The following is a 27,233-nucleotide window of genomic DNA, read 5'->3' as shown; positions in this document are numbered from 1 at the left end:
GCTGCAGCAGACAAACACCCGATCCTCAGGCCTGGAGTCAAGGCTGGAGCTTGCAGTGGAAGAGCAAGCAGGAATCTTCCATGGGAGCTAAAGCCACAGCCCCACAGCAAGCAGGAGATAAAAGGGTAATATCCTCAGATCAAGTCTCAACACCTCTCTCTCTGGGGAAGCTGAACCACCCTCTTCTATTAGCACCCCCTTTAGACAGCTACAGTGTAAAATGGGAGACAAAGAGAGGAGGGCGGCCTCATGGGTCAGTAGCAGCCCTCCCTCCGAAGCCCAGACCATTAGCTTGGCAGTTGCAGGGTTAAAGCCAGCACTTAAAAGAAAACTGGAACCCCATTAAGCCCAGGCTCATTAAGCCCAGGCTCGGAGAACAGGGAGCAGCAGGGAAGCCAAAGGAAACTAATTTTGGAGGTTCTCCAAGCTGCCAATCACAAGCATATTTCTAACAGTCCCAGTGTTGTTTGAGTTGGTTGTTTTTCCACAGGCTGCACAATAGGGTCTGGTTATTCATTGAAAAAGTCTGCAAGGGAGCCCCGCCCTCCATTCACAACCAATTTGGAATGCTCCATTCAGGCCGGAGGGGGACTCAGCAGCTCAGCTCGCCGGGGCGGACCGAGCAGAGCCCAGCTGTCGCCACAGGGACGCTTGCTCGCCCAGCGCGCTGTGTTTATGTAAGAAATTCAGACACTGCAGGCGCCGGCCTGCTCTGCACCCTCCCTAACATTCGGATGGCCGAGCCCCTGGCTCAAATCTGCAAGGATGTGCAAGTCAGCTCCGAGGAAGGTCGGAAAGTGCCCTCTGGCACAAGGGGGCGGGGGGGGGGGGGGGTAAGGCAAAAGAAAACTGTCCCGTGCTGCCCGGTTCAGAATCCAACTGTAGCTACCAGCAAAGAGAAAAAGACTTCCCTGGTATTTCTCCTGCCCCCGGGCAAGCTGGTTTGCATTAGAGGACACCTCTCTATGGAAGTCAGCCTTTCCAGACTCCTTGCTTTTCCATTCACTGCCAACAGCTACATGGGGAGCCACCTGGCATCCTCCCCAAGGGAGAGGGTCTCTGGAGACACCACTCGATTCTCTGGCTGCAGAGGGGGGGAGGGTGCGAGCTACCTATTATGAACAGCTTCACAGTTCCTCTACCGGCTTCACATCCGGCTTGAAAGGTTTATAATCTCCCCCAGCCCCCCACCCCCACCATGCCCATGCGACATCAAAAGGGAAGAGCATGGATATGTTGGGGTTGGCGGGTGAAATCTACTCCAAGGACAACGCAAAGTACAAGGCTAAAAACTGGTTTGGTTTCTTGGAGATTTTTTTTTTTTTTCCAAATCTTCAATAATTACCCTGAAGAAGATCTGATGAAGCCAGTCTGACAGCCAGGGTTTATTTCAAGAAAAGCATACTACTTTGTGAAAACCAAATCCAGGAGATAAATTAGCTCTTGGGTTGTTTCCTTTTTTTCATAACAGATTTGGCTATTTTCAAATATCTTCTGTTTACCTCTTCTCATTGCCTGTGTCCCCCCCCCCCCCCCCCCCCCCCCCCCGCCCCAACACTAGTGAACTCAGATGTGACTCAGGGAGCATTTCTCTCTATAGTGTTTCTGACCACAGAATCCCCACATTCAATGCCTTGGCTGCTCTGCAGACCAGTGGCTAACTTATCCTGCTCCTGGAGTCTTTGCGCCCTGTGCTGCAAGTTTCCCCCATGCTTCCTCCTTCTGGGCAGGGGAGCCCTCTTTATTTGCCTTGTGGGGGTCTTCTCCATGAGAAGAGCTGCTACTTCATTGCCAAGCCTAACGGAGTACTTACATCACAGTTACACGCGCACACACACACACACACACACTCTCTCTCTCTCTCTCTCTCTCTCTCCCTCTCTCTCACAAGCACCCACCGCAAATACACTATGGACCTAGTATTTTGCCCCTCCTTTAAACTGAGCCTCTTAGAGGGCTGGGACAATGATAGAAACTGACGACCAAAGCCTCTGTTAAATGAGCTTGATGAGTTCACAAAATGAATTTTTAAAAAAGCAACCTAATCCGGTACTGGCATCAGCATGCCTGGCGCTTGTCCAAGAGCTGGGAGCTGCAACATGACAAGACTCTGAGCTCCTTGGATTCCAAGTGCAGAAGCACCGTGTGCCAGGGCACAGATGGGGCCCAAGCTGCCTCAAGGGCAGCCATGCGCCTGAGAGGGGGCTGTCAGCCTCTGAGCCTCGTTGTACTTTACCACCATTAAAACTCGAAAAACATGTGGAGGGTACAGTCTCTTGGTAGAAACCACACACCCTACCCAAGCCTACTACCACTAACATTTTTCCTGGGGCTGAAATTCAAAAGATGATACTCCTAGATGGTAGAAATGAGCTGATAATACAAATCCTCAGCTTTACAGAGCTACCCATGTTTTAATCCCATGAAAGTAAAGAATGCTGAAAACGAGATAGATGGTAAGGTCTTGAATGATTCTAGGTTTTTGTTACCTCTGGCATCTACATAAGTGATCTGCCTGGGGCAGACACACATGTAATTCCCCATCCCAAGTCTTTCTTGCCAAATGCAAAGGACTGGAAAGGTTACTGGGTTTTATTAGAGGGCTAAGAGCACAAAGACATCAAAGAGGAAGAGAGAAATTCATTGTTTTTAATAAGCCTAACTGAATTAAAGTTAGAGAAAATAGATTTTGTGTGAACATATGGCTCTCTTAGATAAACGGGAACTCCAGGTCTTGGATCCTTAAGAGTCCTGGTCAAAGGATCTTGGAGGCTATCAAAACAGGAAGGATTTCAAGTCACTTAGCACTCTCCCAGTGTAAGTTAGGGGGCTAGCTAACAAAGACTCTGAAAGATACCCTGTAGCCTGGAGTCAAACGTCCTCTCCCTTCCACTGTTCTCTCCTGGCTTTCCAGAACAGTACTCTTCTGCCTTCTACCTTCTTTTGCCTTCAACAAACTGATAGCCCTGACTCCCTCAAATCCCTTACTTTCAAAGTGCCTACTGTTACTTTCTAACCTTCCAAACAAAAAGACTTTGGGACAATCTTTTCAAATAGAAATGGCCCAAGACCACAGGGCAAGTTAACAAGAGTTTTGCTACAGGCTGGTCTCTGCCTCTACTCTATCAACTTCATATGTAGTTTTAAAAAAAAGAAAAGAAAAGAAAAGAAAAGTCCAGTTGAATCATCTCATATTAAAACAGGATTAAGATCAATGTGTTTCAGGCTCAAGGGCTGCCATAACAGTTAATTCTATTTCCCCAGCCACCTATTGCAATGTATTTATGAAAAGTCGATTTTATCAGTTAATTAGCCAGTCCTTAGGAAATTACTAGTACTTCCTCCAGTCGGTCCATTCTTTTTGAAACACAGATCTAAAAAAGAACACTTCAAGGGGAAAATAAGGTCATTTGGATTTTCAAACAGTTCTCTAAATTATATTTGCTATGGAGGTCACGGTTTTAAAACAAGATTTTTATCATGCTTTTTCCTCAGTGTAAAATAGTTTTGTTATTCAAGATGCTGACAGGTAAATATTCACAATATCACAAATGAGATTAAAAAATTAATCTGAAATCTGCATTTAAAAAATACTATTTATGTATACTAAAGTCTAGTAATATTGTTAAGTGCCCAGTCAATCCAGAAAAAATTAAGGTAAGCTCTGCCTTCCCAGATCTAGAGCATTTTGAGTTCCAATCTTAGCCACCATTTTGATTTATAGTTAAGTCTATGAAAATGTATAGTAAAAGTGTGACACATCTAACCACTGACCCAGATTTCCAGGTTTGTAGGTTCCAGGTTTGTATGTTAATACACATATTTAGCTACACACATATTTATATTATTCAAGATATACACACACACACACACACACACACACACACAGTTTTTATCTATACGCACACTAGTATGTCTTATAGGAAAGATGTCAGTTTTATAACTTTGTTTTATAGGTCTCTTCCAAATCCTAGATGGAAAAACTCACAGCACCAAGATATTTAATAAGTTTCTCAGGATCCTGGAATGAAGAGCACTGAGATGTCAGACTGGGTGGCCAACAGTCTCCCTATATCTTTCTGGAGGGCTGGCTCCAGGTCTTTGAAATAATGAGGGAGCCTGTGGAACACACCTGTACATGCCAGTACCTGGCTCTGCAGCTTTGTGAGAGGTTCTTTAAAGATAATATTTTATAATTTTTCTTATTTCACCTATCCCCTCCCACTTGCCCCAACCCACCAGTCAGTAGCTCCAGTGATCTGGACCATATATTATCCCCTCTATAAAATGAAGGGGTTGGGCAAGACTATCTCTACAAGGGACTTGCAGCTTGAACCATCTGGGATTTTCAAGGTTACTTCTCAGGACCAGGGAACAATGGGTCCAACTGGTAGATCCCCCACGGTCTACAGGTTGCACTTTCTGTTCCACTGAATTTGACCTTTAAGAATTTCCAGAGTGGGGGGGGGAGGATACTTTACTAACCTCTGTATTTGTGAGGTAAGGGAAAGTCTATACAGCTAGAAGTAAGCAGAGCATTTCTGTAGGACTTACAAGAACAATGGTTTCATTTATTCAAATCACACTTAGAAGACTATGGATGGGAACCCAAATCTGGAAAACTGACAAAACATAATCTCTTTAGAAGCTGAGCTCATAGCACTTACTGAAAAAAGTAAGCCATAATCCTCAAAACTGACATTCTAAAAAAAAAAAAAAATTACCCACATTACTTTTCTTTTTCTCTCATACATAAACACACACAGACTCTGCCTCTGCCCCCCACCTCACTCTCTCTCTCTCTCTCTAACACACACACACACACACAAACACACACACACACACACACACACACACACACACACGACAATTAATCAAATCATCATTAAAAGGGCAGGAAGAAAAAAAAAAATAAATAAAAGGGCAGGAAGATCAGTGTGGCAGGCCACAGAAGAATATCTGTTACAAAGGCTTTTGCTACTGCAGGGAAAAGGTTTGCCTTACTGGGCAAGTGCAAGTTTGGTTTACAGTTCGTTGATTGGCTGATTCAAATCAACTCATAAGGTTTTATTAAATCTGAATGAGTTTCTCCCCCTCCCCTGGAATAATCATGGGCTCTTCCAGAAGGTGACTGCAGTGAAAACAGATCATCAATCCAAGGCTGTGAGATGTGCTCACAGAAAGTCTGTCCAGCCTCAGGCTTTGCCAGCTCCCTTGCATCTACACACTGTCACTCACAACTGCAGCCAAACCCGTTACACATAATGGTAAGGATGAACGGCTCAAGTACATACCACCCTGTACTTGTGCTCTTACTTAACCTCTAAGACAAGCTGATCTATTTGAAGCTATCCTTCTTAAACCTCTATCTCCCGAAAGAAGAGTCAGAGGGGGGAAAGAATTATTAAAACACTTTTTGAGGCTACTCAACCATCTGTTTTATCCTTAAAGGACAGGAAAGCTCAACCTTAAGAAGTTAAAGCAAAAAACAAACAAAGTAAAAAACACATCACGCTTGGTAAGTAGAAATCTCTCTCAATGCATCTCCATTTTAGGTAGGCATGGCAATTTAATTAAAGAATTTAGCACATTCTATTGGCTGAGTGGGAATTATTTCTAAGGAGCCAAAACACATTTATTGATTCCTTCACTTTAGCCTATTCCTGCAGATAAACATCTCTCCAAATATAAATCTTGTTTACTGACATCTTTCTCTAAAGAGCATACCTTTGCTTCAGCACATGAAATCAATTTGAATGCAGTCATCTCAACTCCCTTTTAACTCTTTGGGTTACAGAGAAACAAACAAAAGTGTCATAAAAGCATTTCAAAGAACTTCTGCCAAGAAAGCCACCTCCCAAACAAACTGCAGTTTATGCTGTTCTGAGCAGGAACTGGAAAGGCTGGGCCAAATTGTCAACACAGAACAAAGTGGGGTTACAAATCCTGTCTTTTATCTTGCAACACACACACACACACACACACACACAATATTTGGGTTATCTTTATTTAGCCTTTTAGTGGCAAGCTTCCCAATCACTTGAAAGCAATTAAAAGGGCAATAATTAACATGCATTTACTTTCCTATAGAAAACAACTACAGCAAGCTGTGGCAACACTAAGGTAACTATACATCTGTGGGTTACAGTTTATTCCCTTTTAAATTTCATGGCATTGTGCCTTGAATAGGAGGTCTATCATTAAAGAATATTTTGCTGGTACCTCTGGTCTTTCATCTAATGCTTAAAACAGCCAGCTTTTACTTAGATACAAAGATACCCTCTCTCTCCTATGGCATTCCCTCTCTCTCTCTCTCTCTCTCTCTCTCTCTCACACACACACACACACACACACACACACACAATAAAACAAAGCTGGGAAGAATTTGTTGCTGCAAGATGAGAAATCGAATCCTTGCCTGGCTCAGGTGCTTGCTATTATAAACTATGACTAAGAGACATGAATTTCTCTATGATGCAACTCTCAAGAGAGGCAGCATTTTCTCCAGGCCTCTCTTAAACCTGCTCACTCGCCAGTGACTAATGCTCTCTAGAGCTGCCCTGTGCTGCTCACATTTCATCAGCCGGCTTTGTCCTTGATAGCTCTGCCTGGACCATAAAAGCTCCCAAACCTGTTGAGGACAGCCCGGAAAGATCAGTGCAAAGCTAACCATGCCCTTGCCAGCCTCGAGAGCCATCTTTTGAGTTTCCCCACTGCACTTATTATCTCAATGATAGGCGCACTTAATGACCATTTGAAGAAAAAGTTTTTACTCCTCTCTGAAAGATAAAGTCCTGACAACTATGCAAAACACAAGAGTAAATCAGGTCACACTGTGACCACCCAGTGTCAACCTAGAAGTAGACACAAAATTGACAACATGTTGGGTGAAGCCACAATTAACTGGAATCGTCCATTAACTATTTTCTGCACCTTTAAAAGAGAAAAAAGTGTCAGACTCATGATCTGCATCAAGGACTTAATTTATAAAACAAACAAACAAAACACTGTAAAATAATGTCTGGTTAGAGGATGTTAAGTCCAACATCTTACATATATAATGTAAACTGTTTTTATAATTTTGAGCTTGAAGCCTTGCAGTATTCTAGGCAAAAAGAAATTTAGGATGAAATTATGTTCAGGAAATCTTACCTGCCATAGAATAAAAGCATTTTAGAAATAACTCCAATAAGGAATGAAACAAAAGTTTCGAGGGTTAACTTTGAATTATTAAAAGAAACGAAATGCACTCCATGTCCACATAGGCTGGCGACGGCTGAAGAGAGTCTTCCAGACATGGATGTGCCCAGACCAAACATTTTCAGAACAAATGTGCCACCACCAGAAAGGTACTTACAGTTATCAGACTGGAAATCTGGGACAAACTGTTCATCATCAGGAACTTGTGCTGGAAAAGAGATTTTTATTTTAGACCTTTACGTTTTATTCAAGAGCACAGCAAAATGTTTGATATGGAAAATCGGACAGCCAAGAAACTTGCCTTCAGCTAACCAAGCCTCTTGAAGTTGACTGAGATCCTGAAACAACTCTGGAATTGAAAACAGAAGACACCAGAATGAGAACTCCTGTGCCCAGGAGGGCAGGGAGGACAAAGTCTCCGTGCTGCTCTCACAGGGGCGCCATTTGAAGAAGCCACAGAGCAAAGGGAAAGCTTCACTACCTTCAGAATCATGGGCCAGATCTGTGTCCAAAAACTTTCTCTTTCTGTCAATCACAGGCCGCCCTCGACATTCCTCTGATCGAGATTTCTGCAAGAGGCCAAGAGACAGTGAAGGCTCAAGGGAAACACACAGGTCAAAAGGGGGCTGTGCCACTCAGCCAATAAGGAGGAGACTAATATTCGAAGAAGGAGAACAAAACAAACCAAAGCCACATAAACTTACCCCTGGGACCATAAAAGGGACTTGCTGATCATAAAACCCATCCATGGTGCTTCCAACGCCTCGAATATCACTTTGAAAGGTTTCAGCATTGAGTAATTTCTGGGGGGAAAGGGGTCCTCCTGCAATATGAATTTGGGAGATTTTTAACTGAGGGGTGGGGAAGAAGAGAAAGGAAGTAATTTTTACTGCTCTTTCTTTGGGGCCTGTGCAAAATCACTACCTTTTCCCGAAGTACTTAAAGCCCACTCAGGGTGTAAGCTTTACAGGCTAAAGGTGTGCTTGATTAAGGGCATCAAAAGTTCCTAGTGTACTTAGTGTCAAATCCATTTACCAGCTATGCTTCCCTCTCTTTCTTATCATGAATATCCTAAATTTGCTACTATGTGTTCCCTATAAAAACAAAAAACAAAGCCCCTTATTTTCATTATAAGAGGATGATTTCAAGATTCTCTCCAATACAAGATTCTCCAGGGCATTTGTAAAGTTAGGTCTTTCTTTTTTTGTTTCAAGAGATAATTTAATTTTTGACAGTACAGTGACAGGAAGTAGAGAAAATGGGTTTAAGCATTCCAAATTATTGGCAATTAAGAAACTGACATACATAGTGTTTCTAAAAGTGGTTTGTAGGTCAGTGGTAAGATACTATATATAGTTCCAGGAATATATCGATCAGAGATATACTTATTTTCACACAACACTCTTTTAAAACCTAATTCTGTCCAAACAGATGTAGTGTCTGTAAAGTCACAAACATTCCTATGGCAACCTAACAGATATCTGTGATATCAACTTCTAAAATAAATAAAATAGCTGTGAAAAGTAATGGATCAAGGAAACCAAATTCCACCACACTTATTTTAAATGTATCCCTACCACAGACCTTAAAAGCATTAAAAGCAAAAGATTTATTTATTTATTTTTTTTTGCTGTAAAGAAAATTCAGTTTGTTTCTTATAGTGAAGCCAATTTCCCCCCAAACTTGCCAAAAGATAAAATTAAACTTGTTTGGGCACTGTCAAGTCTTGGGGCTGGGAAGATAGGTTGAGGGTCAAAATGGAAAGGAGGGGCCTTTTTCTAATTCGGGAGGAATAAAGTAACAATTTTAGGAAGGTACTACCATCTTCCCGAACCCTTTGTTTCATTCTCCAAATAGAAATGCAGTGAAATCAGCAGAATAGAGCAAACAGTAATTTCATTTACCCCAGCTCTAAACAGAGCAAAATGCCTAAGGATAATGCTTTTGTTTACCTCCTATACAAATTTTAAATAGGGAACTTCTTCTCAGTGGGCAATTCCATGCAGCTTGTTTTGCACTTTGCGGACAATATTAAATTTTCTTAAGTAAGGAGGATACAAGAGAACCCTTCACCGCCAACCTCCTCCCAGCACTCTGGCCCAAGGAGTCAGGAATTTCCAAAGTCAAAGAGAAAGGGGGCGAGAAGTAAACTGCACAGTCCATAATTTCCTAGAAAAACACTCCGGCTAGCTTGCCTGCAAGCCTTCCAAACAGCGCTGAACTCCGAATAAAGCCTCTTTCTCAAATGCCACCAACCCCGTCTACACAACCTGAGAAGCATCCGCAGTGAGTGGAGGGACACGAAAATGCGTCCTCTCTAACCTTCCCCATCTGTCAGATTAAATCGTGACCTCAGAAATTCCGTCAGTGTCTAGGAGGGAAGGGGAGCACGGCGAAGAGCTCGGCGGGAGACCTATTTCAGAGCCTCACGATGAACTATGTTGCGACACGCCTCACCACGAGGAGCAAAAAAAAAAAAAAAAAAAACAAAAAAACCTTTTTAAAAATGAAAGACAGAAGCTTTGCCATCAGCGAACCCGAAAGAGGCATCGAGGATTTTTTTAAAGCAAGCTCTCAGAGTTCAAGGGCTAGGAAAATCTTGTTCAAAGTATAGGGTTGGTTGCTTTTTTTTTTTTTTTTTTAAGCCTTAAGGGAGTTTAAGCCACTTCCTTTGTGGTCCCCCCTTCCCGGTGCCCCCAGGAAAACTTTCACGCGGCGCAGCGGCGCGATCGAGGCCCCTCCCCCGCGGCGCGCAGCGGGCCTGGTTTTATGAATGGGAGAGCGAGCCGCGGCCGCCGCAGCAGGTAAAGGCTGTAACTGGATCCCTCGCGCTGGGCCCCATTCACAAAACAAGACACGCTTCCACCCAATTCCCAGCCTTCCCCATTCATGAAAACTCCTTCAGATGCGCCCCCGCCCCCACACCCAACGCACGCCCAGCCTCCGACGCAGGCCCCTCACCCCAGCGATTTCGGAAGAAAGCTCAATGCTTCATTCACAAAAAAGGGAAAGGAGGAAAAAAAAAAAAAAAAACTGCAGGGAGCCGCGAGCCAACGAAAGAAACCCGCTTCATTCATAAAGTCATCCACATTCATAAAACCGAGCCGCGGCGCCCGGCGCTATCAACCGCCCCCGAAGCCCCGCGCCCCCCAAACCTCCAAGCATCTCTCCTTGGCACCCCTCCTCAACCGGGAGTTCGGTTCCCTCCGGGGTCTCCTCTTCTCTGCAAATGCAGACAGATCCCTAACCCAGCGAGAAGCATCTATCCATCCCCCCACCCCCCGCACCCGTTTTCTTCTCCACTATCCCCAGGCCGCTGCTCTGATGCTCCCCGATTTCTCGAGAACCGCGATGCAGCCTGACGCCCTCGGGCTGCTGGGGGTGGGAGTTGGGGGACTGAGCGTCCACTTGCCACAATCTGAAACTTGCAAGGCCTGCGTAAGTTCCTGGCCAAGCCCCAACCCCTCAGGCTGCACATGCCTGTGTCACTTAACCCCTCCTGGTGCTTTGGGGGGCATCACCTCTCAAATATTTCCCTTCAAGCTGCTTCCCGCCCCCTCCTCCCCACTGCAAAGCTCCGCCGGGCGTCTCTTCTCGCGAGCCTCCAAGTCTCCTCCGGGCTCTCAGACCTCCGGAGATTGCAAAGCCCCGCAACTCCGAGCCCCCCCCATCTCCACCCGAGAGCCCCCGCACCCCGCGCCCGGGCGCGCCTCCCCGCGACGTGCGGAAACCCGCTCTTGGAGCGCTCCCGAACCGTTAGCCACCCCCACCCTACGCCTCCCACGAACCGAACCGGGCCGGGCCGGGCTGGGCCACGGGAGAGGATGGGGCGGCCGGCCGGGGAGGGGGGGGCGCTCAGTTCAGATAGAAAGTGCACCCGGACTTTGAGGATTCTGAATCAGCCAGTGAACTCTCGCCGGCTGGGCCCTTCGGTCCCGTCCCTGGACACCCCCTCCGAGGCCCCCCTGCCTCCTCGACGCCCCCTCACCTGAGGCAGCCGCTCTCCTCCCGTTGCAGCGGCCCCGGGGCGCAGGCGCGCTCACGCACGCGCGCACCGGGCCTGGGCGCCTGGGCGAATGGCTGGGCCGAACCGCTCCGGGGACGCTGAACCGCTCCGCGCACCAGCGGCTGGACTCTGCGCCGCAGCTGCCAACCAGGCTGGAGCGCTGGCCCGGCCCCCCGGGGCCTGCTGCTCCGCCCGCCGCCATTGGCCGGCGGGCCTAGCTCAGTCTGGTTCTCATTGGCCGGAGGCCGCTCCTGCGCCTGTCCATCACGCCTTGTTTACCCTGTCTGCGGGCAAATCCAGCCAAGCCGCCCCACCAACTCCAGCCCCCATTGGTCAACACCGCGCCCCTCCCCGCCCCCTCAGGGGTCTGTTTTACATAATTTATGCACCGGGGGCCTTTGTCCAATCAGCACAGGCTTGTTTATATAATGAATGTAAGGACGTTTTTCATTCATAAAAAACGCGACCTGAGGGGGAAGCTTAGCTGAGTCAGTGAAGCACTTAAAGGGGCCGAAGCCGCGAAGTGTCGCGTTTACTTCCCTCCTCGCAGCTCTCCCAACTTTTCGCCGAGGCAAGGCTCTTCCCGCGTCCCCACTCACCCCTACTTCTCCCCCCCCACCCCCTCACCCCCCGCCCGGGTAACGCCACCGCCTGGATGGGCCGCTGGGCGCCAGACGTTCGCAGCTGCAGCACCAAGCAAAGTTATCATTTTAGAATTCAGGCGAGAGGAATTCGTCATTCCACCCAGAAAGAAACTCGCTGACCGACCTGGGCGTTTGGCCCACAGAAACACAGAAAACGGAAACCGAGCCCTCTAATCTTAGTTACCTTTAAGAGAGGCCTTAATTTCCTTTAACCAGGTTTCCAGTGGGGAAGAATAAGCAGGATCTCCCTTTAAAATCTGAGCTTTCAAACAGATTCCAGTTACAATTTTATCCTGGCAGAGCCTAAGGCCCAAGCAAATTCCGTTTTCTCCCCGTTTAATTGCATTTTACAACCTCCGCCAGGGTGGGTTCTTGACCCGAGAAGAGCTGAGAGAGGGGTCGGAGCTCAAAGAAATCCTCTGCGGGGATGGCACCAACCAACCAGTCGACCGACCTAGAAACGTAAATCCCTCCGAAAGGGGCCTGCAGCGTTAGACCGCCTGCCTCCCTTCCGGGACTGCTTGTTTTCCATTTAAGCGTTGAATGCAAGATGGTGCATTTGCGAGTTAGATCCCGTGCAGCTGGGAACGGCGAGAAGCTACTCTGCCTGCCAAACGATCGGGCACTAACTGCAATTGCTGAGATTCTTAACAGGGTGTTTCAGGAAACAAATAAATAAGCAATCCTCTCCCCCCTCTGCCCCCTCTACCCCCTTCTGTGAAGGCTGGGCAGCTCTCTGCGCTCCCCCAGGATGCTGGGGTGCCCTGCCATTCCCCCCATGTGCCAGTGGTAGGGAGGAAAGACGCCAAATGCTAGGAGAGAACCCCAGTGAAGGGCGGTCCCAGGGTAGCCAACTGTAGGACTGCCACCACCCCTGCCATGGAGAATGCAGTGTGGATTTTTAGGAAAAAAAATAATTTTTTAAAAAAGATTCTACTTATTCAAGAGAGACAGAGAGGGAGGCAGAAGGAGAGGCGGACTCTCCGCAGAGTAGAGAGCCTGATGCAGGCCTGGATCCCAGGACCCTGGGATCTGGCCCCTGAGCCGAAAGCAGCTGCCCACCCGCTAAGCCACCCAGTGCCTCTCATCCGTGTATCTTAAAGAAAGAAGCCTCTTGATTTGTCATTTATAGCCTAAGAAATGCTGGGGTTCACCAAAGGAATGTGGAGTACTCTGGTTGAGTCCGGGACCCAGCAGTGGTCAGGTGTGAGTTATTGGCTTTGAAGAGATTGGGGTGAGCATGAGTTGATGGTGGGGGAAGGTGCTCTGAACTTTCAACAGCAGTTCCATGATACTTAATTTCCTAGTCGAGCATTTTGCTTCTGACCCCAGCTCAAGGACAGTTTTTCCCTTAGTGCCTCTCTTCATTCCCCAGGTAGTGCTATTTCTGTCTGGTGGCTGGAGATTTTACCCTAGTCCTGCTGTGTTTCCACTTGGTTGCTACCAGCCCTGAGGGCTTTTTCTCTCCAGTTAGACTCCCTGCCCAGGTTAGCTCCCCACCCACTTCCTCCCCTCAGGGCGGCAGGCCCCAGAGTCTATATGTGGGAGACATAGCATGTGCCTCTGTTGCTCAGCAAACCACCAGGAAATATCACTGGAATCCCAAATGGTGGACAGAACTGGCTGACGTCACAGGGAAGCAGATTTTAGCTTAATATAGCATTAGGTAGGACTTGGGGTTATTTGGAGTGGCCCAGTGAGAGAACGTTCCCACCGGGAAGGAGTGTCCTACCATAGGACGCCTTTATGCAGAAAGATTTAGGGATAGTGCAGAGGGACCACTGTACTGGGTGGGATAGATGAACACACAGGATTGTTCTAGCTCTAAGAGTCTATGATTCTGGAATTTGGAGCTTGTGTTGGACAGGGAGGTCCTTGGACAGGCACTGTACTGTGGTGTAAAATGTGATAGTATAACTCATGATGACCTACCTCGGCAGGCTGACTTCTCCTCCCAGAGTTGGTTCCTTTTTGTTTAGTGTTTCTGATGTCTTTTCTCCACACCTCTTCCTTCTTTTCTTCTGCTTCTCCTTCTTGGTGACTTCTGTCCTCTGCCCATCTTCTCTAGCTATCTTTGCTTTATAAGAGTTAAGGGTCAGGCGCCTGGGTGGCTCAGTTGGCTAAGGCTCTTGATTTCAGCTCAGGTCATGATCTCAGGGTAGTAGGATCCAGCCCGGCATCGGCATCGGGCTCCACACTCAGGACGGAGTCTGCTTGTCCCTCTTCCTCTGCTCCTCACCCCCTCCCTATGTGAGCTTTCTCACTCACTCAAATAAATAAATCAATTAAATCTTTTTAAAAAAGAGTTAGGGGCACCTGAGTGGCTTAGTCAGTTAAGCATCTACCTCTTTGGCTTAGGTCATGATCCCAGGGTCCTGGAAATGAGCTCGATGTCAGGCTCCCTGCTCAGAGGGGAGCCTGCTACCCCCTCTTCTTCCTACTCCTGCTCTCTCTATTGCTATCGCTGTCTCTTTTTCTCAAATGAATAAATAAATTTTTTTTTTAAAAAAAGAGTTAAGGGTCAGTATTCAGAAGTTCTTTGTCTAGTACACTGAGTCTTTCCTCCTTAGAACATTACTTACATTGGAGCTTTTGTTCAGCATGTGTTCTAATGTACTGTTTCTTCTCTTCCAGGAGAGTAACAGGACTTGAAAAGATAACAAAAAGAGGGACCAGCCCTCTGAAACACTCCTCTAGTGTCAACCTAGCTTTTGTCCTCCAGTGGTAGCAGAACTCAATTATAATAGGATAACTCGCACCTTGTTCTTCAATTTGCAGTGTGTCTTCAGGGAAACCACAGGGAAGGATGGAAAAAACAAGTCCCTTGCCCCACGCCTGAAAACTTCTCTTCCCTTGGAGGGCAGCTCTTAAGGTTTTTCCTAAAATCCCAAAAGCAGATTAAAGTGCAAGGTAGGCAATCCTGCCTCCAGCTGATCACCAAAATAGTGGTGGGAAATGTGTCCGTGTCCTGTTCTTGGTCCCTCACACTGGGAAACTGCCTCCCATTCCTCTGTTAGAACTGTTCTGGTGAGGGTAGCCCTGGGTGGAGGCTGGGTATGGGCTACCCGGCCCCTTCCAGTATAATACAGAGGAAGGGACTTGAGGGCAATGTCAGAAAGGTAAGGAAATGTTTGTTGGTTTGCTTGTTGTGTCTTCAAGGGGGAGAGAAAGAACTCCATTTGGCTAGCACCTCTTCCTTTCTAAAATTCAGAAGCAAATACCCTAAAAATGGAAGAGAGGAAAGAAAATTTTTTTTAGATTCAATGTCTCTTTAAACAAACCGGGGCCATATTGCCTTCAGGGTTCCTTATAGCCAGGGAATAATAACAGCTGACATTTACTGAGTGCTTAATATGAGCCAGACACTCTCCCAAACCCTTCACATGTGTTAGCACATTTAGTCCCAACAACAGTCCTCTGAGGGAGGTACTATTATTACCACCTCCACTTTTCACAGATGAGGAATTTTCAGTACAGGAAGGTTCCATAAATCACTCCAGGTCACAGAGTCCACACACAGTGAGAGGGAGAGTGTACCTGAAGGGGCCCCTCCAGAGCCCACCCTTACCCTTGCTGCTGGGCTGCCTCAGCCTCAGGGAAGGAAGCTGAATGACCTCAGCAAAAGAGCACTTTGCTGCGCCAGGCCGGTTAGGCGATTTGCTTGTACTGACCCACTTGATCCTCCTAACAACACTGTGATGTAGATACCATTAGTGTCCGTATTTTCTAGGTGAGGAAGCCAAGGCAGGGAGAGGTTAGGGAATTTGTCTAAGACCTAAGAGTAGGAGTAGGAGTCAGGAGCTGAATGCAGATTTTTTTTTTTTAATTTCACTTATTTAATCATGAGAGACACACAGAGAGAGGCAGAGACCCAGGCAGAGGGAGAAGGAGGCTCCCTCTGGGGGAACCCGATGCGGGACTCGATCCCAGGACCCCAGGATCACGACCTAAGCCAAAGGCAGACACACAACCACTAAGCCACCGAGGCACCCCTGAACACAGACCTTGAACAGAGTCAGACCTTGAACATAGTCCTTGCCCTGAAACATTTCTTTAGGAAGCCGATGTCCCTCCAGTCTCCCTCTGTGCATTTCCCTCATGTTGCCTGTGGGGCTCCAGCTGCTAACTGACCACTCCCACGAAAGTCCCTGTGCTTCCTTGGGAACTTGCTCCAGCAACTCTCACCGGACTTCTGAATTACTATCTTGGGCCCCGCAAGACTTGAAAGCCACTTTAGAAAGAGAATGGAAATTATGTTACTAGATCCCGAGCTCTGAGCTCTGTGCTAGACTCTTCTGGAACATTGTCTTCACTTCTTGAACATTGTCTTAGTTAATAACTCCTGAGTCTCCTCAGAGGGAGCAACAGAACCCCCAATTTGCCACTGTGAAAACTGAGGGTCAAAGTGAGAGGTTAATAAACATGTCTGCAGTTATCACAGTGAGGATCGGGCAAGCCAGGCCTCTGACCAGATGCATGTTTTTGACCCTCAGACCCATGGGCCTAGTAGGACCCCTCCCTCCTCTCCTGGCCCATGTCCTAAGCTTGAGGACACCCTCTCTCCTGCCTCTTCCTCCTAACTTTCAATTCTTAGATTTTAGAAAACATCTGCTATCAGGGAAACCTGGGAGCACAGGTCATATTTAGATTCCTGATGGCTGAGGGATTTCTTCCTTCAGCCCCAAATCTTTAAGAAAAAAAAAAAAGAGTGAAACATCTTCAGAAACTTCTTAGGCCTCCCACAGCCTCCAGAAAGGAGTCCCGCTCTGCAGCGGGCTCCCCATTGAACGCTAGTGCCCTGCTGTCTCTCCAGGGCCTCCTGGGTCCTTGGGTCAGACGGGTCCCAGCCCGGCACCCTGCTCTGCCCCCCAGGCCCAAGAAGGACTGGCTGTCCTCAAGGGAAGGAGCCTTAGGCTGCTGGAACTGGGGGGCAATCCTGAGTCTTGTCTTTCAAGTGTTCTTGCCCCTTTGCCGCACTAGCTCTCAGTCAGAGCTTGTCCACATACGAGGAACGTGCTTCTCCAGCAGCCCTTCACGTCCACTGCAATTTTCTTCCTCTGATCCACTGAGGGCACAGAAGGCAGCGAACCAAGTTGAGTCGGCCCTGGGCGTAGAGAAAGGGTCTGTGGGTTCTGAGTGAGAGCCACCGGGCCCCCTCCGATGAGGAAGTGGGTGAACTTGAATGTGTCGACTTGGCGAAATCTATTTTGGCCATCCAGAGTCCTCTTTTTGCTTCCCTTAGGCCATGAGTGGGGAGTTCCTTATGGCCAGGGGTTAACACTTACTGCGACATTCCCGCTTCAGCCCCCCAGCCTGAGTAGCAGGCCTCAGGCCCGGCGAGGCCTCGATCTGGCGGCGTCACCGTCGGCCCGTGGGAGAGCAGGCTAGCGGGGCGGGAACGCCGATCCTCTCATGGGCCTGCCTCAGCGTGGCAGCTGGAAAGCGGGTGGTGAGGAGGGTGGTTCTCTCAGCTCTTGGCTTGGCTTGTGAAGCGCCCACCTCTGCTGCAGCTCTGCCAGGCCTGGAGGGGGCTGCGTGGGGCCCGAGTTGGACACAGGAGAGATCAAGCGTGGCCACTGCTGAGGGAGCCCCCAGGTGAAACGATCCCGCCAGTGGATTTGATCAGGTGGCTTCAACCGGGCCTCTGGCCTGCCCTCTCAGCCTGAGGCAGTCTTTCCCCCTTCTTGTTACAAGAAGCCAAACAATTGTTTAAAAACCAGAAATGTCCAGGACGCCTGGGTGGCTCAGTGGTTGGGCGTCTGCCTTCGGCTCAGGTCCTGATCCTGGAGTCCTGGGATCGAATCCCGCATCAGGCTCCCTGCATGGAGCCTGCTTCTCCCTCTGCCTGTGTCTCTGCCTCTCTCTGTGTGTCTTTCATGAATAAATAAATAAAATCTTAAAAAATTTAAAAAAACCAGAAATGTTAAAAATTTTTTTTAAAAAACTCAGAAATGTCCTCTTCTGTCTCTCCTCCACCATGATTCTTGCTAGTGGTCTGTTACCTGCTCCTTACCTCTGGGGCATAAGGCAACTTCTATTTAAACCAGAGCTCACCTAAAAAACCTCTCCTCATCCCTGCTCCCCCTTCTTCACATTTTCTCCCCACAAGTAGCCAACTACATACGCAACTAAAAATGCAAAATAGGAGAACAGCTGCCCATCCCTGGAAAGCTCTGACTTCTCTGCCCCGCAGAGGGGCTCAGGTCCTCTGTCTGTCCCTCCTCACACTTGGGCTCTGCCTTGGGGCAGCACACCAGTGCTCCCGAAACCTGTAGGGAGCACAGTTTGGCTTCTGTCTCCCTTGTCCCATCGCTGAATGTCTAAGAAGGCCAGAAGGTTGGCATCTTCCTCTTAAGAGAGATTATCAGCTTGAGGTAAGGGAGTGCTCGGACATCGAAATTGTGACCTATTTTGTGTTCCTTTTTTTTTCTTTTTAATGTATCATATATACAGGAAAGTACACATATCATAACTGTAGAACTTGATGGATTTTCACACAGCAAGCGCCTCTGTGCATCTAGACCCAGATTATAAAACAGAACATTATCAGCTCCGTGCTCCCAAAAGACCTCCTCATGCCCCCCTCTACTTACTCCCTCTCCCCCCTCCCCATAAAGGTAGCCACCATCCTGACTTCTCCTATCATAGATCAATCTTGCCTGTTTTTATAATTTTTATAGATGGAATTGTACAGTAAAAAGTCTTCTGCATCTGGCTTCTTTTCTTCACTATATTTAGAAGAGTCATTCATTTTGTAGTGTGTAGTTGTGTTTCATTCACTCTTTGCCGCATAGTATCCCATTGTATGAATATATTACAGCTGATTTATCCATTTTACTGTTCCTGGACATTTGGGCAGTTTCTAGTTTTTGATATTACTAATGACATTGCTATGAATATTCTAGTAAGACTGTAGAATGTGGTTTTTAGTAACATTAACCTAATTTGAATTGGTTCATTTAAAATGTAGTCATAGGTGGTTCCTGGCTGGCTCAGTCAGAAGAGCATGAGACTAGACCTCGGGGTTGTGATTTTGAGCCCCACATTGAGGACAAAGATTACTTAAAAAAATAAATTAAAAACTCAAAAAAAATTAAAAATGTAGTCACAAGATTCATTTTAGTGTCTTATTTCTTTGAAAAGTGACAGAGACTCATGACAAAAATCTCAACATCACAGAAAGGTGTGCAAAGGAAAAACAAAAGCCTGTACATCACTTCCCAGCCTGTACCCATTATCCAGAATCATGCTCTATTAACTGTTTAGTGTGTATCAGTCTAGGTATTTTCTACTGATCAGGCAATCATATCTAAGGATATGCATTAAAGCCTTTTAATTTTTTTTATTATTATTTATTTATGATAGTCACAGAGAGAGAGAGAGAGAGAGAGAGGCAGAGACACAGGCAGAGGGAGAAGCAGGCTCCATGCACTGGGAGCCTGATGTGGGATTCGATCCTGGGTCTCCAGGATCGCGCCCTGGGCCAAAGGCAGGCGCCGAACCGCTGCACCACCCAGGGATCCCCAACATTAAAGCCTTTTAAAACCCCATAAATTTGATTTTACTATACTATATTTCTGCCCCTCCCCGTCCCCCACTTGATGTTATAGAGTCAAGGCAATCAGTATGAGAGCATCTGGCATGGAGGATGAATGGCCTATTCCTCCTGTCAGATGAACCCGGACTATCACTTTCAGTGGGCTCTTATTAAGGTAAGACACATGAGAGTTTATGCAGCAGTAACTTTCATTTCTACGTCCATACACAATTCTTGAGTGGCTCATATCCTTGGTGTGGGGTTTGTCTGAGAAGAGCTCCCAGTCTGGTGGGAGGTGGGTGCAAGGCCCAGGAACAAGTAGCTATTACATGATGTTTACAGGTGTCGTAACAGAAGGCTGAAAATGATTTCTGAGAGTACAAATGAAGGAGCAGTGAGTACTTCCTGTTAGGGTCAAGGAAGCCATCAGAGAGAGTTGACATTTGGGCCAGCCCTGGAATGTTTAATTACTAGAGCTTGGAAGGGCAGAGCAATAAAGGAAAGGCCTTCTAGGCCAAAGGAATGACTCAAAAACATTGGAGTTTTTGGAGTCTGAGCAGTAACTGGCATATTCAGGGTCTGGCCGCTGCTCATGTGTGGCTAGGCCATGGGTTAGTAGGACGGTAGGGCCAGCAGATGACTGAGCCAGAGTAAAGCAGGGATTTGGGAGATAAGATGTCAGGGGCCTTAGTCATTATAGGGGTGATCATTCACATTTTGGAATTGTGGGCTATGACTCTTAGGTGCTTGAAAACAATCATCCAAAAGACACAGAGCAATTGCTTCCAACATCATCTTCTCTGCGATAGCCTTGATTAAAATATCCATCACATTGTTGCTGTGTGTCTGTATGGTCCACAGGACAAACTCCTCTCATAGGGACCCTCTTGCTTGTCTGAACTGCCCAGCCCCAAACACAGCACCTGCACTTGCAGGTGGTCACCAGAGAATGAATGAGTATGTGAATGTGCAGCAAGTGATTTTGAGGGCACAGCAAAACTCTGTGCTGGAGAAAGGGGGTGGCTGGGTTAGCGTCTCTTTGTGGATTTGTTTTTAGGCACGCCCAGCTTCTGCCTGCCCACATGGTGGGAGAGGAATGGGGAGCTGGTAACCTTGGCTTCTGCACTAGCTCAGGCTGTGTGCTGAGGGAAGTGCTTCATTTCCTTAGCAACACTACCTGCACCCAACATGGGCCTTCCGTTCGGCAGATTGAGGGTGGCATGGAGCTTGGTGAGACCCTACAGCTTCATCTCCACCCTCGGCAAGCCAGGGGAACTAGTACTGCACTAACATGCCCACATCTTCCATTTCCATTTTGGAAATCTAGGCCTCGTTCAGAAAAAGGGGATCAGCCTCCTCATTGACTCATTCAACTTAGATCCTCCCTTGTAGACAGCCCCTTAGCCACTGGGCTGGTGATGTGAAACGGGTTGGAAGAACCACTTTTCCTTTCTCCTCTGTCTGCCTGGCCTTCCTAAACATGGCCAGCTCCCTGGAAGAGAGCCCCCCCCACCCCTGAGGGTACCTCCCCGAAAAATCAGCATTTCCACCTGACCTTCGAGGAATTTTTTTCACCAGGTAGCCTCCTGGTTGGGAGAATTTCACCTGCCCTTTGACTTGAATTGCCTTTGCCATCTTTCCTCCCTCTTGCTGCTCTTTTCTACATACCTAATTGCTTTCTATGTTTATCTTGGTTTCATCAGGACCTTCCCACTTAGGAATGTTCATTTTGAACCTGGAAACTGCCCCCAGAGCCTGTTCTGACAGGGTCCTCTCAACCACAGTAGAATATAAATGCTAAATATGGTCTTCCTCTTCCTTCCTATGTGTTAACCTGCCTTCAATGACGAGATATAATTTTTCATTACAGGATCCATGTTTTACCCTTTCCAACCCACACATTCCCAAAAGAATGCAGGTAGCGTTCATTTACAACTCTGTGTACACCCTGCAGACGTAAGTGGTTGTGAGGTAATCCATAAGGTAATATGGTAATAGCACTATAGACTCATGTCTGGAAGAAGCTCTCTGTTTATTAAACAACCTTCAGTGGGTTAGACTACCTCTCCCTGCCTCCCAGACTCCCTGCCTTCTCCTGCAGTGACTAAAACCTACCTGTGCTCCCTTCCCTTGTAGAGGGAAGAGAGGGTGAATGTGGAGCCAAAGCTCCATTCCATACTCCAGTTCCATCATTATTATTTATGTGACTGTTGGTGCAGATCACTTCACTTCTCTGCACTATACTCTCCTGTCTGGAAAATGGGAATAATAACTCTCCCTCTACAGAGTTGTTTGACTGTTCAGTGAAATTGTATGTGAAGATGTCCAGTGCCTAGGAGTGCCTGGGTGGCTCAGTCTTAAGGGTCTGTCTTCTGCGTCATGATCCTGGAGTCCCGGGATTGAGTCCTCACAACGGGCTCCCTGCTCAGTGGGGAGTCTATTTCTCTCTCTGCCCCACACTCTGCTCATGCTCTCTCTCTCTCTTTCTCTCTCAAATAAATAAATAAAATCTTAAAAACAAAGAAACATGCCCAGTGCCTAGTAGGCATGAGGACTGGGACTGGGTTTCCATCATGGTTCTGCCACTTGCTAAGTGGGTGAATTTGAGAAAATTTAATCTCTCTAAGCCTCAGTTTTAACACTGTAAAATAGGGATACAGATGCAAACCTTAAGGTCTCCAAGGAGGATGAAATAAAATATTTGAAAAGCATCTAGCACAGTGGGATAGATTAGAAACATAACACATCATCTTCCTCCTCTCTTCTCTGTATAAATTCAGGCACTAGATGAACCTTTCTGGACCACTCCTGACCTTTGCAGTATTTCCCGGGATAAAGGAAAGTTTTTAACATCTCGCTTCTCAATGCGATATTTTCCTTTCTTGTAGATCTTATTAGTGTTTTCTTCTTAACTACTTTTCTCTGACTTATAGTGTTTCTTTCTTCACGGATTTCTTTTTTAAAAATATTTTATTTAAGTTCAATTTGCCAACATACAGTATAACATCCAGTGCTCATCTTCTTCACTGATTTCTGAAGGAACTAAAGGAGTTAGGTTGGATCTCAGGGCAGAGAGCAGAATGTCTTCACGGAGGATGTGTTATTTGAAGGGGACCTTGTACAATGCCGAGGTATTTTTTGGTGGAGGAGGGGATGTGGAGAACACAGACAGAACAGAATGATAAAGGCACAAATAGGCATAAGGGTGTGCTATGTTGGGGGAAGAGGGGTGTAATGTGTCTTAAGCAATGGTTTACAAAGTCACCCGGGTGTCCTGGCTCACAGTGATCATAATTTTCTTATACAAAGAACACTGATTTTTTTTTGAAGAGGCGATAACAAAAGCATGTGGTATGTAATTCTCTCACATGAACCAAAACAATTAGTAGAAAATGGGAATTTATTTTTTGTGTACATATAAAACTGCAACGTGAGCACATGTCTGTGAAATAAACAAGCTACTGAAGACACGCGATGGCTGTTCCTGAGGCTTTTCCACAATTTTTCACCAGGGACTTGTTTTTTTTGCTTTGCCATCTGTGGGCTCTCACTAGAGATAGGCAGAGCTGCTGGTGCCAAAGGTTTAACAAAAGTTGATGGGAGAAAACTTAACATTGAGAAAATTGTATCTTTGAACATAATTTGGACAAGACTCCATTATTCTATTTTAGTGAAGGAGCATTTCTTTCCAATTGATGAGACTTCTGAGGTTCCACTGAAGTGCAGCCTGCAGGATGGGGAGGGCTGGGTTGGATACAAGGATAGGGAGTAGGGAGCATGAGGGAGGGGGGCAGGGAGTGTGGATGGGAAGTAGGGCAGAGGAAGGTGAGTTTGGGGAGAGCAGGGTAGGGACTGTAGTGGAGATCTGAGGAGTCTAGATCTGATTTCTCGAGCAAGAGGGAGCTAGGTAAATTCTGGAGTACGGGAGTCACACATGGAAAGGGGAAATTTGGGAAAGCCGCATCTAATGGGTGTGAAGGGTGGCTTGAAGTACATCAGAACAGAGAAGAAAGAGAAAAAGGGCTCAGATGTCAGATGAAGAGGTGAGGGTGGGGAATCAAAAAAAGCATTCATTCTAGATGCCTCCTTGTCCTGGCCCAGGATGTTCCCAAGTGGAAATGAACAGGTTTGGGTCTACAAGAAGAATGAGGAAGGCTGGCTATGGGCTATTGGCACTCTGCGTGCCTCAGAATGATTGGAATCAACCCAGCATGTCCTTCTGCTGCTACTCTCTGCCTCTGCTAGCTTGCATAGTAGAGGGAGAACAGAGTTCTAAATTCCTCCAGCAAGTGACTAAGCTCACACCAGCCTGGGGAGGAGGCTCATATTTGCTTATACCCCTGTCTCCCTTCCCCCCAAACACCAGGGATTTCATCCAAGAGTCCCTCATAAAGCCTGCTCTGAATGGTAGAGGTCAACTCAAGCCATTCTGAGCTCAAGTCCAGGACTGACAAGGAACAGAATTCTGAAGGCTGCTACATTTGTTATTTTAAAAGATTTGGTACGTTATTACTTGTCAGGGAGTAGGATTGGAAGTAGAAATTGTTCTTTCAACTGGCAGGCGTACATATCTATCATGATACTTTAAAAAACTTTAAATTTATGGCCAAATTGCAATCAGATATTTAATAGTCTCATTTTTTTTTTACAGTTCCCTCCCAAATTGTTTGTTTCTGTCAATTTTTTTCTTTGTCAGTCTTCTTAATCCATCAGCGCTGGGGACTTGGTCTTTGAAAAGTTTAAAAAACATTTTGAGTTAGAAAGTCATTATATACTCATTGTGTACAATTAAGAAAATACAAAAATGATTCAGAATTAACAGGCACCCATAATTCTAGAAATGAATACTGTTAACATTTAAACATATTTCTTCCCTGGCTTTTTTCTTCACTGTTTTACATAATAGAGATATATTTTTTAATATATAACTTTGCATTTTGCCTAAGATTATGTCACAGGCATGTCCCCAGGGCGTTAAGCACTCTTCATAAACTCCATTTTTAAGGTTTGCCTAGTACCCTTCTTACAGCTATAATATCACTTACTTGTTTCCCTGCTGTTGGCTATTAGGCTGTTTCCAATTTTTTGAGGTTAAAAACAACACTACCATGATAATCTCTGTGTAGGTGTGTGTGTGTTTTAGTTTTAGTATAGGTATGCCTGCTGGAGATTGGGCCAGACCCTGTTGCCTGTATCAGATGAGGGTCCACTGCCCCCCTTCCTGCTGTGAATGGCAGGTGTCAGCTGGAGGAAGGGCTGCTCTGGAGGCATCCACCTGGCCTCTGGAAGAGACAAGTAACATCCAGAGCACAGGGCTGCTGTAAACACACCACAGAGGTCTTCCAATTCCACTTTGCAATGGGGGAATCTACAAGATAATTCATTCTCCAAGGAAACATAGAGGTTTTCAAAAAGCCTTTTGAATTGATTGGGTTAGTATTGTGTTGCTTTTACATGTGTTAAATTTTTAAAATTACATGTGTTAAAAAATAGAGGATCTAATGAGGGAGAGAATAGCAGTTGCTTTGAATAACAAACTAGTAGGAATAAGCAGACGTTGGCTTCCTGAAGTTCTTCTGTGCAGGCTGGCTTCCTCGGTGAAGCAGTCCCCTGGGGAGGAGTTTTGGGGTCAGCAAGTCAGAATTCTCACTCTCGCTGGGCTACATTGGGCAAGTCGCTTGGCCTCTCTGAGCCTTAGGGTCCCCACTTGTGAAATGAAGCAGAGGATGACATTAATATTTTTCACCTGCAGTTTGTTGAGAGGCTTCAAGCACCAAATAAGGATCTGCAAATGGCAGCTAAGGCTGTACCCTCCGAAGTGCTGTGGCTTGTTTTTGAAATGGAATTATAGATAGGTGTGCTTGACCTCAGGACAGCTCAACTTGGAAGCCCCAGGATTCCAGAACATGGAGCTGCGGGGGGAGTCCTGGGTTATATTTTCAGAATCTACTGCAAGGACTTAAGTCATCCCTCTTCAGGCGTTTACTAAATGGTTGCACTTTTGCGTCCTGGCTTTCTGTAACTGATAGTTGGACGCTGTGTTTTTTTGTCCCAGCCTGTAAGCGGGGACAGGGCTGGACCAAGGGGACAGCGGAAAGAAACATTGCATCCCTGGGTCAGATGCTTAAAAACCCTGCAATCAAACCCCAGGCCATATTCGGAAACAACTGTATCCGATGACAGCTTATTATGGAAGGTTCTGAACTTCTAAGAATTCCTTAGCAGGAAACAAACAAAATACAAAGATCTTTTCCTAATTTTCTGCTGCTAGGAATTGTTTTTCTTTCTGACTTCTCCCACCATTCTGTCCGTCTGTCCGAATGTAGGCACATAGATCCACCGTGTGCGCCACCCCGGGGGGTGGGGGGTGGGCAGAAGGCTAGCTTCGGAGGGCCAGGGAGGTGGACAAGTTCCGTGTACTTCACCCGATTTCTGGGAGGTATCCCCTCCGTTACTTAACCGTGGACACCAAGTGAAGTTTTCTGGGATGAGTGTGCATCTATGTGTTTTCACATGTTTGGCTCTTCTGAGTCAGGGGCACCATGGGAAAGACGACCTTATGTGGACCTATCATTTCTCGGATCCCGACAGGTCCGCAGGAGGCTTTGCTTCTTTAAAGATTTTATTTTTAAGTAATCCCCCCACCCAGTGCGGGGCTCGAACTCACAACCCGGACACTGAGAGCTGCATTCAGCACTGGCTGAGCCGGCCAGGCACGTCCCTGGAGGAGGAGGTTTTATTTAGAAATGTTTGAGGGGAATCTGAATACCCAGTCTTCATTTGGCCTGGTCTCTGGGAAGGAAAGAGTTACGCCTCCTACCCCCACCGGGACATTTTATTTTTGCAGTTCTTTGAAGTGCCCTCAGAGAGCTAAGCATCAGGCCCAAGGCAGCTCTGTGTATCTTTGCAACAGATTAGAACATATTCACATTTTATTTGCTCACAGAACAAATATTTCCTTTGGAATGAAACCGAGGCAGCGAAGCAGGATGAGGCAGGACTAGCCACGAAAGACAACACCCAACACCCCCCTCACCCCCCCACCCCCCCGCAGCCAGGACTCAGGGCCACACCATTGGTTCTCCCCATCACCTCATTTGGGCCCTATAGACCCATAGTGATGGGTTAATGGAGTCGTTTACTCATTCAGAAATAATCCTTGAGGGGCGCCTGGGTGGCTCAGCTGGTTAAGCATCTGATTTCGGCTCAGGTCATGATCTCAGGGTCCTGGGATCGAGTCCCGCGTTGGGCTCTCCACTGAGCACGCATACTGCCGAAGATGCTCCCTCTGTCCCTCCCCCCGACTCATGCTCACTCATGTACACTCTCTCTCAAATAAATAGATAAAATCTTAAAAAAAAGAGAGAAATAATTATTGAGTCCCAACCAAGGGACCAAGAACCGTGCAGTTTGCAAAAATTAAAAGAAAAACAGACTCTGTCTGCAGGGGTCTCGTAGTCAAGTAGGGGAGGCAAGATGTCTCTCATCAAGGTGAAAGAGGTAAGTCCTTAGAACTCAGGAGATCAAATGTTCCCAGGTGGATACTTGTTCGGTTTCTGTGTTGGGTTTGTGTAAGGGTGGGGGGACCAGTGAAAGGTGTATGACACAGTTGGGGTGTTGTGTATGTGCCTGTGTGTGTGAAGGCTCTGCCTAGGCACGTGTGTTTGTGGTGTGGGGGGTGCTGGGTCTATGTGCAAGGGAGTAAGTGTATATGGATGCAGTTGGCAATGGTACATGGTGATGGAATATGGGTGTGAGCGTGTGGTAGTGGTGGTGCCATGGACGCGTGTGATGATGCCGTGTATATATGTGCATGTGTATGTTGTGTGTGTGGTGTGTGTTGACC

At 46.7% G+C, this 27,233-nt stretch overlaps 1 protein-coding gene across 1 annotated transcript in view; it reads right to left on the bottom strand.

The window, feature by feature from the left end:
* Nucleotides 1-11,494, bottom strand: part of ETV5 (ETS variant transcription factor 5) — a 59,740-nt gene extending 48,246 nt beyond the window's left edge. Inside the window, exons 1-5 of the mRNA XM_026007322.2 lie at nucleotides 11,189-11,494; nucleotides 7,905-8,023; nucleotides 7,682-7,769; nucleotides 7,502-7,549; nucleotides 7,358-7,408 (exon numbers count right to left, since the gene is read on the bottom strand). Of these exons, the coding sequence (XP_025863107.2) occupies nucleotides 7,358-7,408; nucleotides 7,502-7,549; nucleotides 7,682-7,769; nucleotides 7,905-8,023; nucleotides 11,189-11,408 (526 nt within the window). The 5' untranslated portion in view covers nucleotides 11,409-11,494. The remainder of the gene's footprint in view (nucleotides 1-7,357; nucleotides 7,409-7,501; nucleotides 7,550-7,681; nucleotides 7,770-7,904; nucleotides 8,024-11,188) is intronic.
* Between the last annotated feature and the right edge of the window lie 15,739 nt (nucleotides 11,495-27,233).

Source organism: Vulpes vulpes, chromosome 3 (assembly GCF_048418805.1).
Source record: "Vulpes vulpes isolate BD-2025 chromosome 3, VulVul3, whole genome shotgun sequence".
Classification (NCBI taxonomy): domain Eukaryota; kingdom Metazoa; phylum Chordata; class Mammalia; order Carnivora; family Canidae; genus Vulpes; species Vulpes vulpes.
This window is presented reverse-complemented; position numbering and strand designations above follow the sequence as displayed.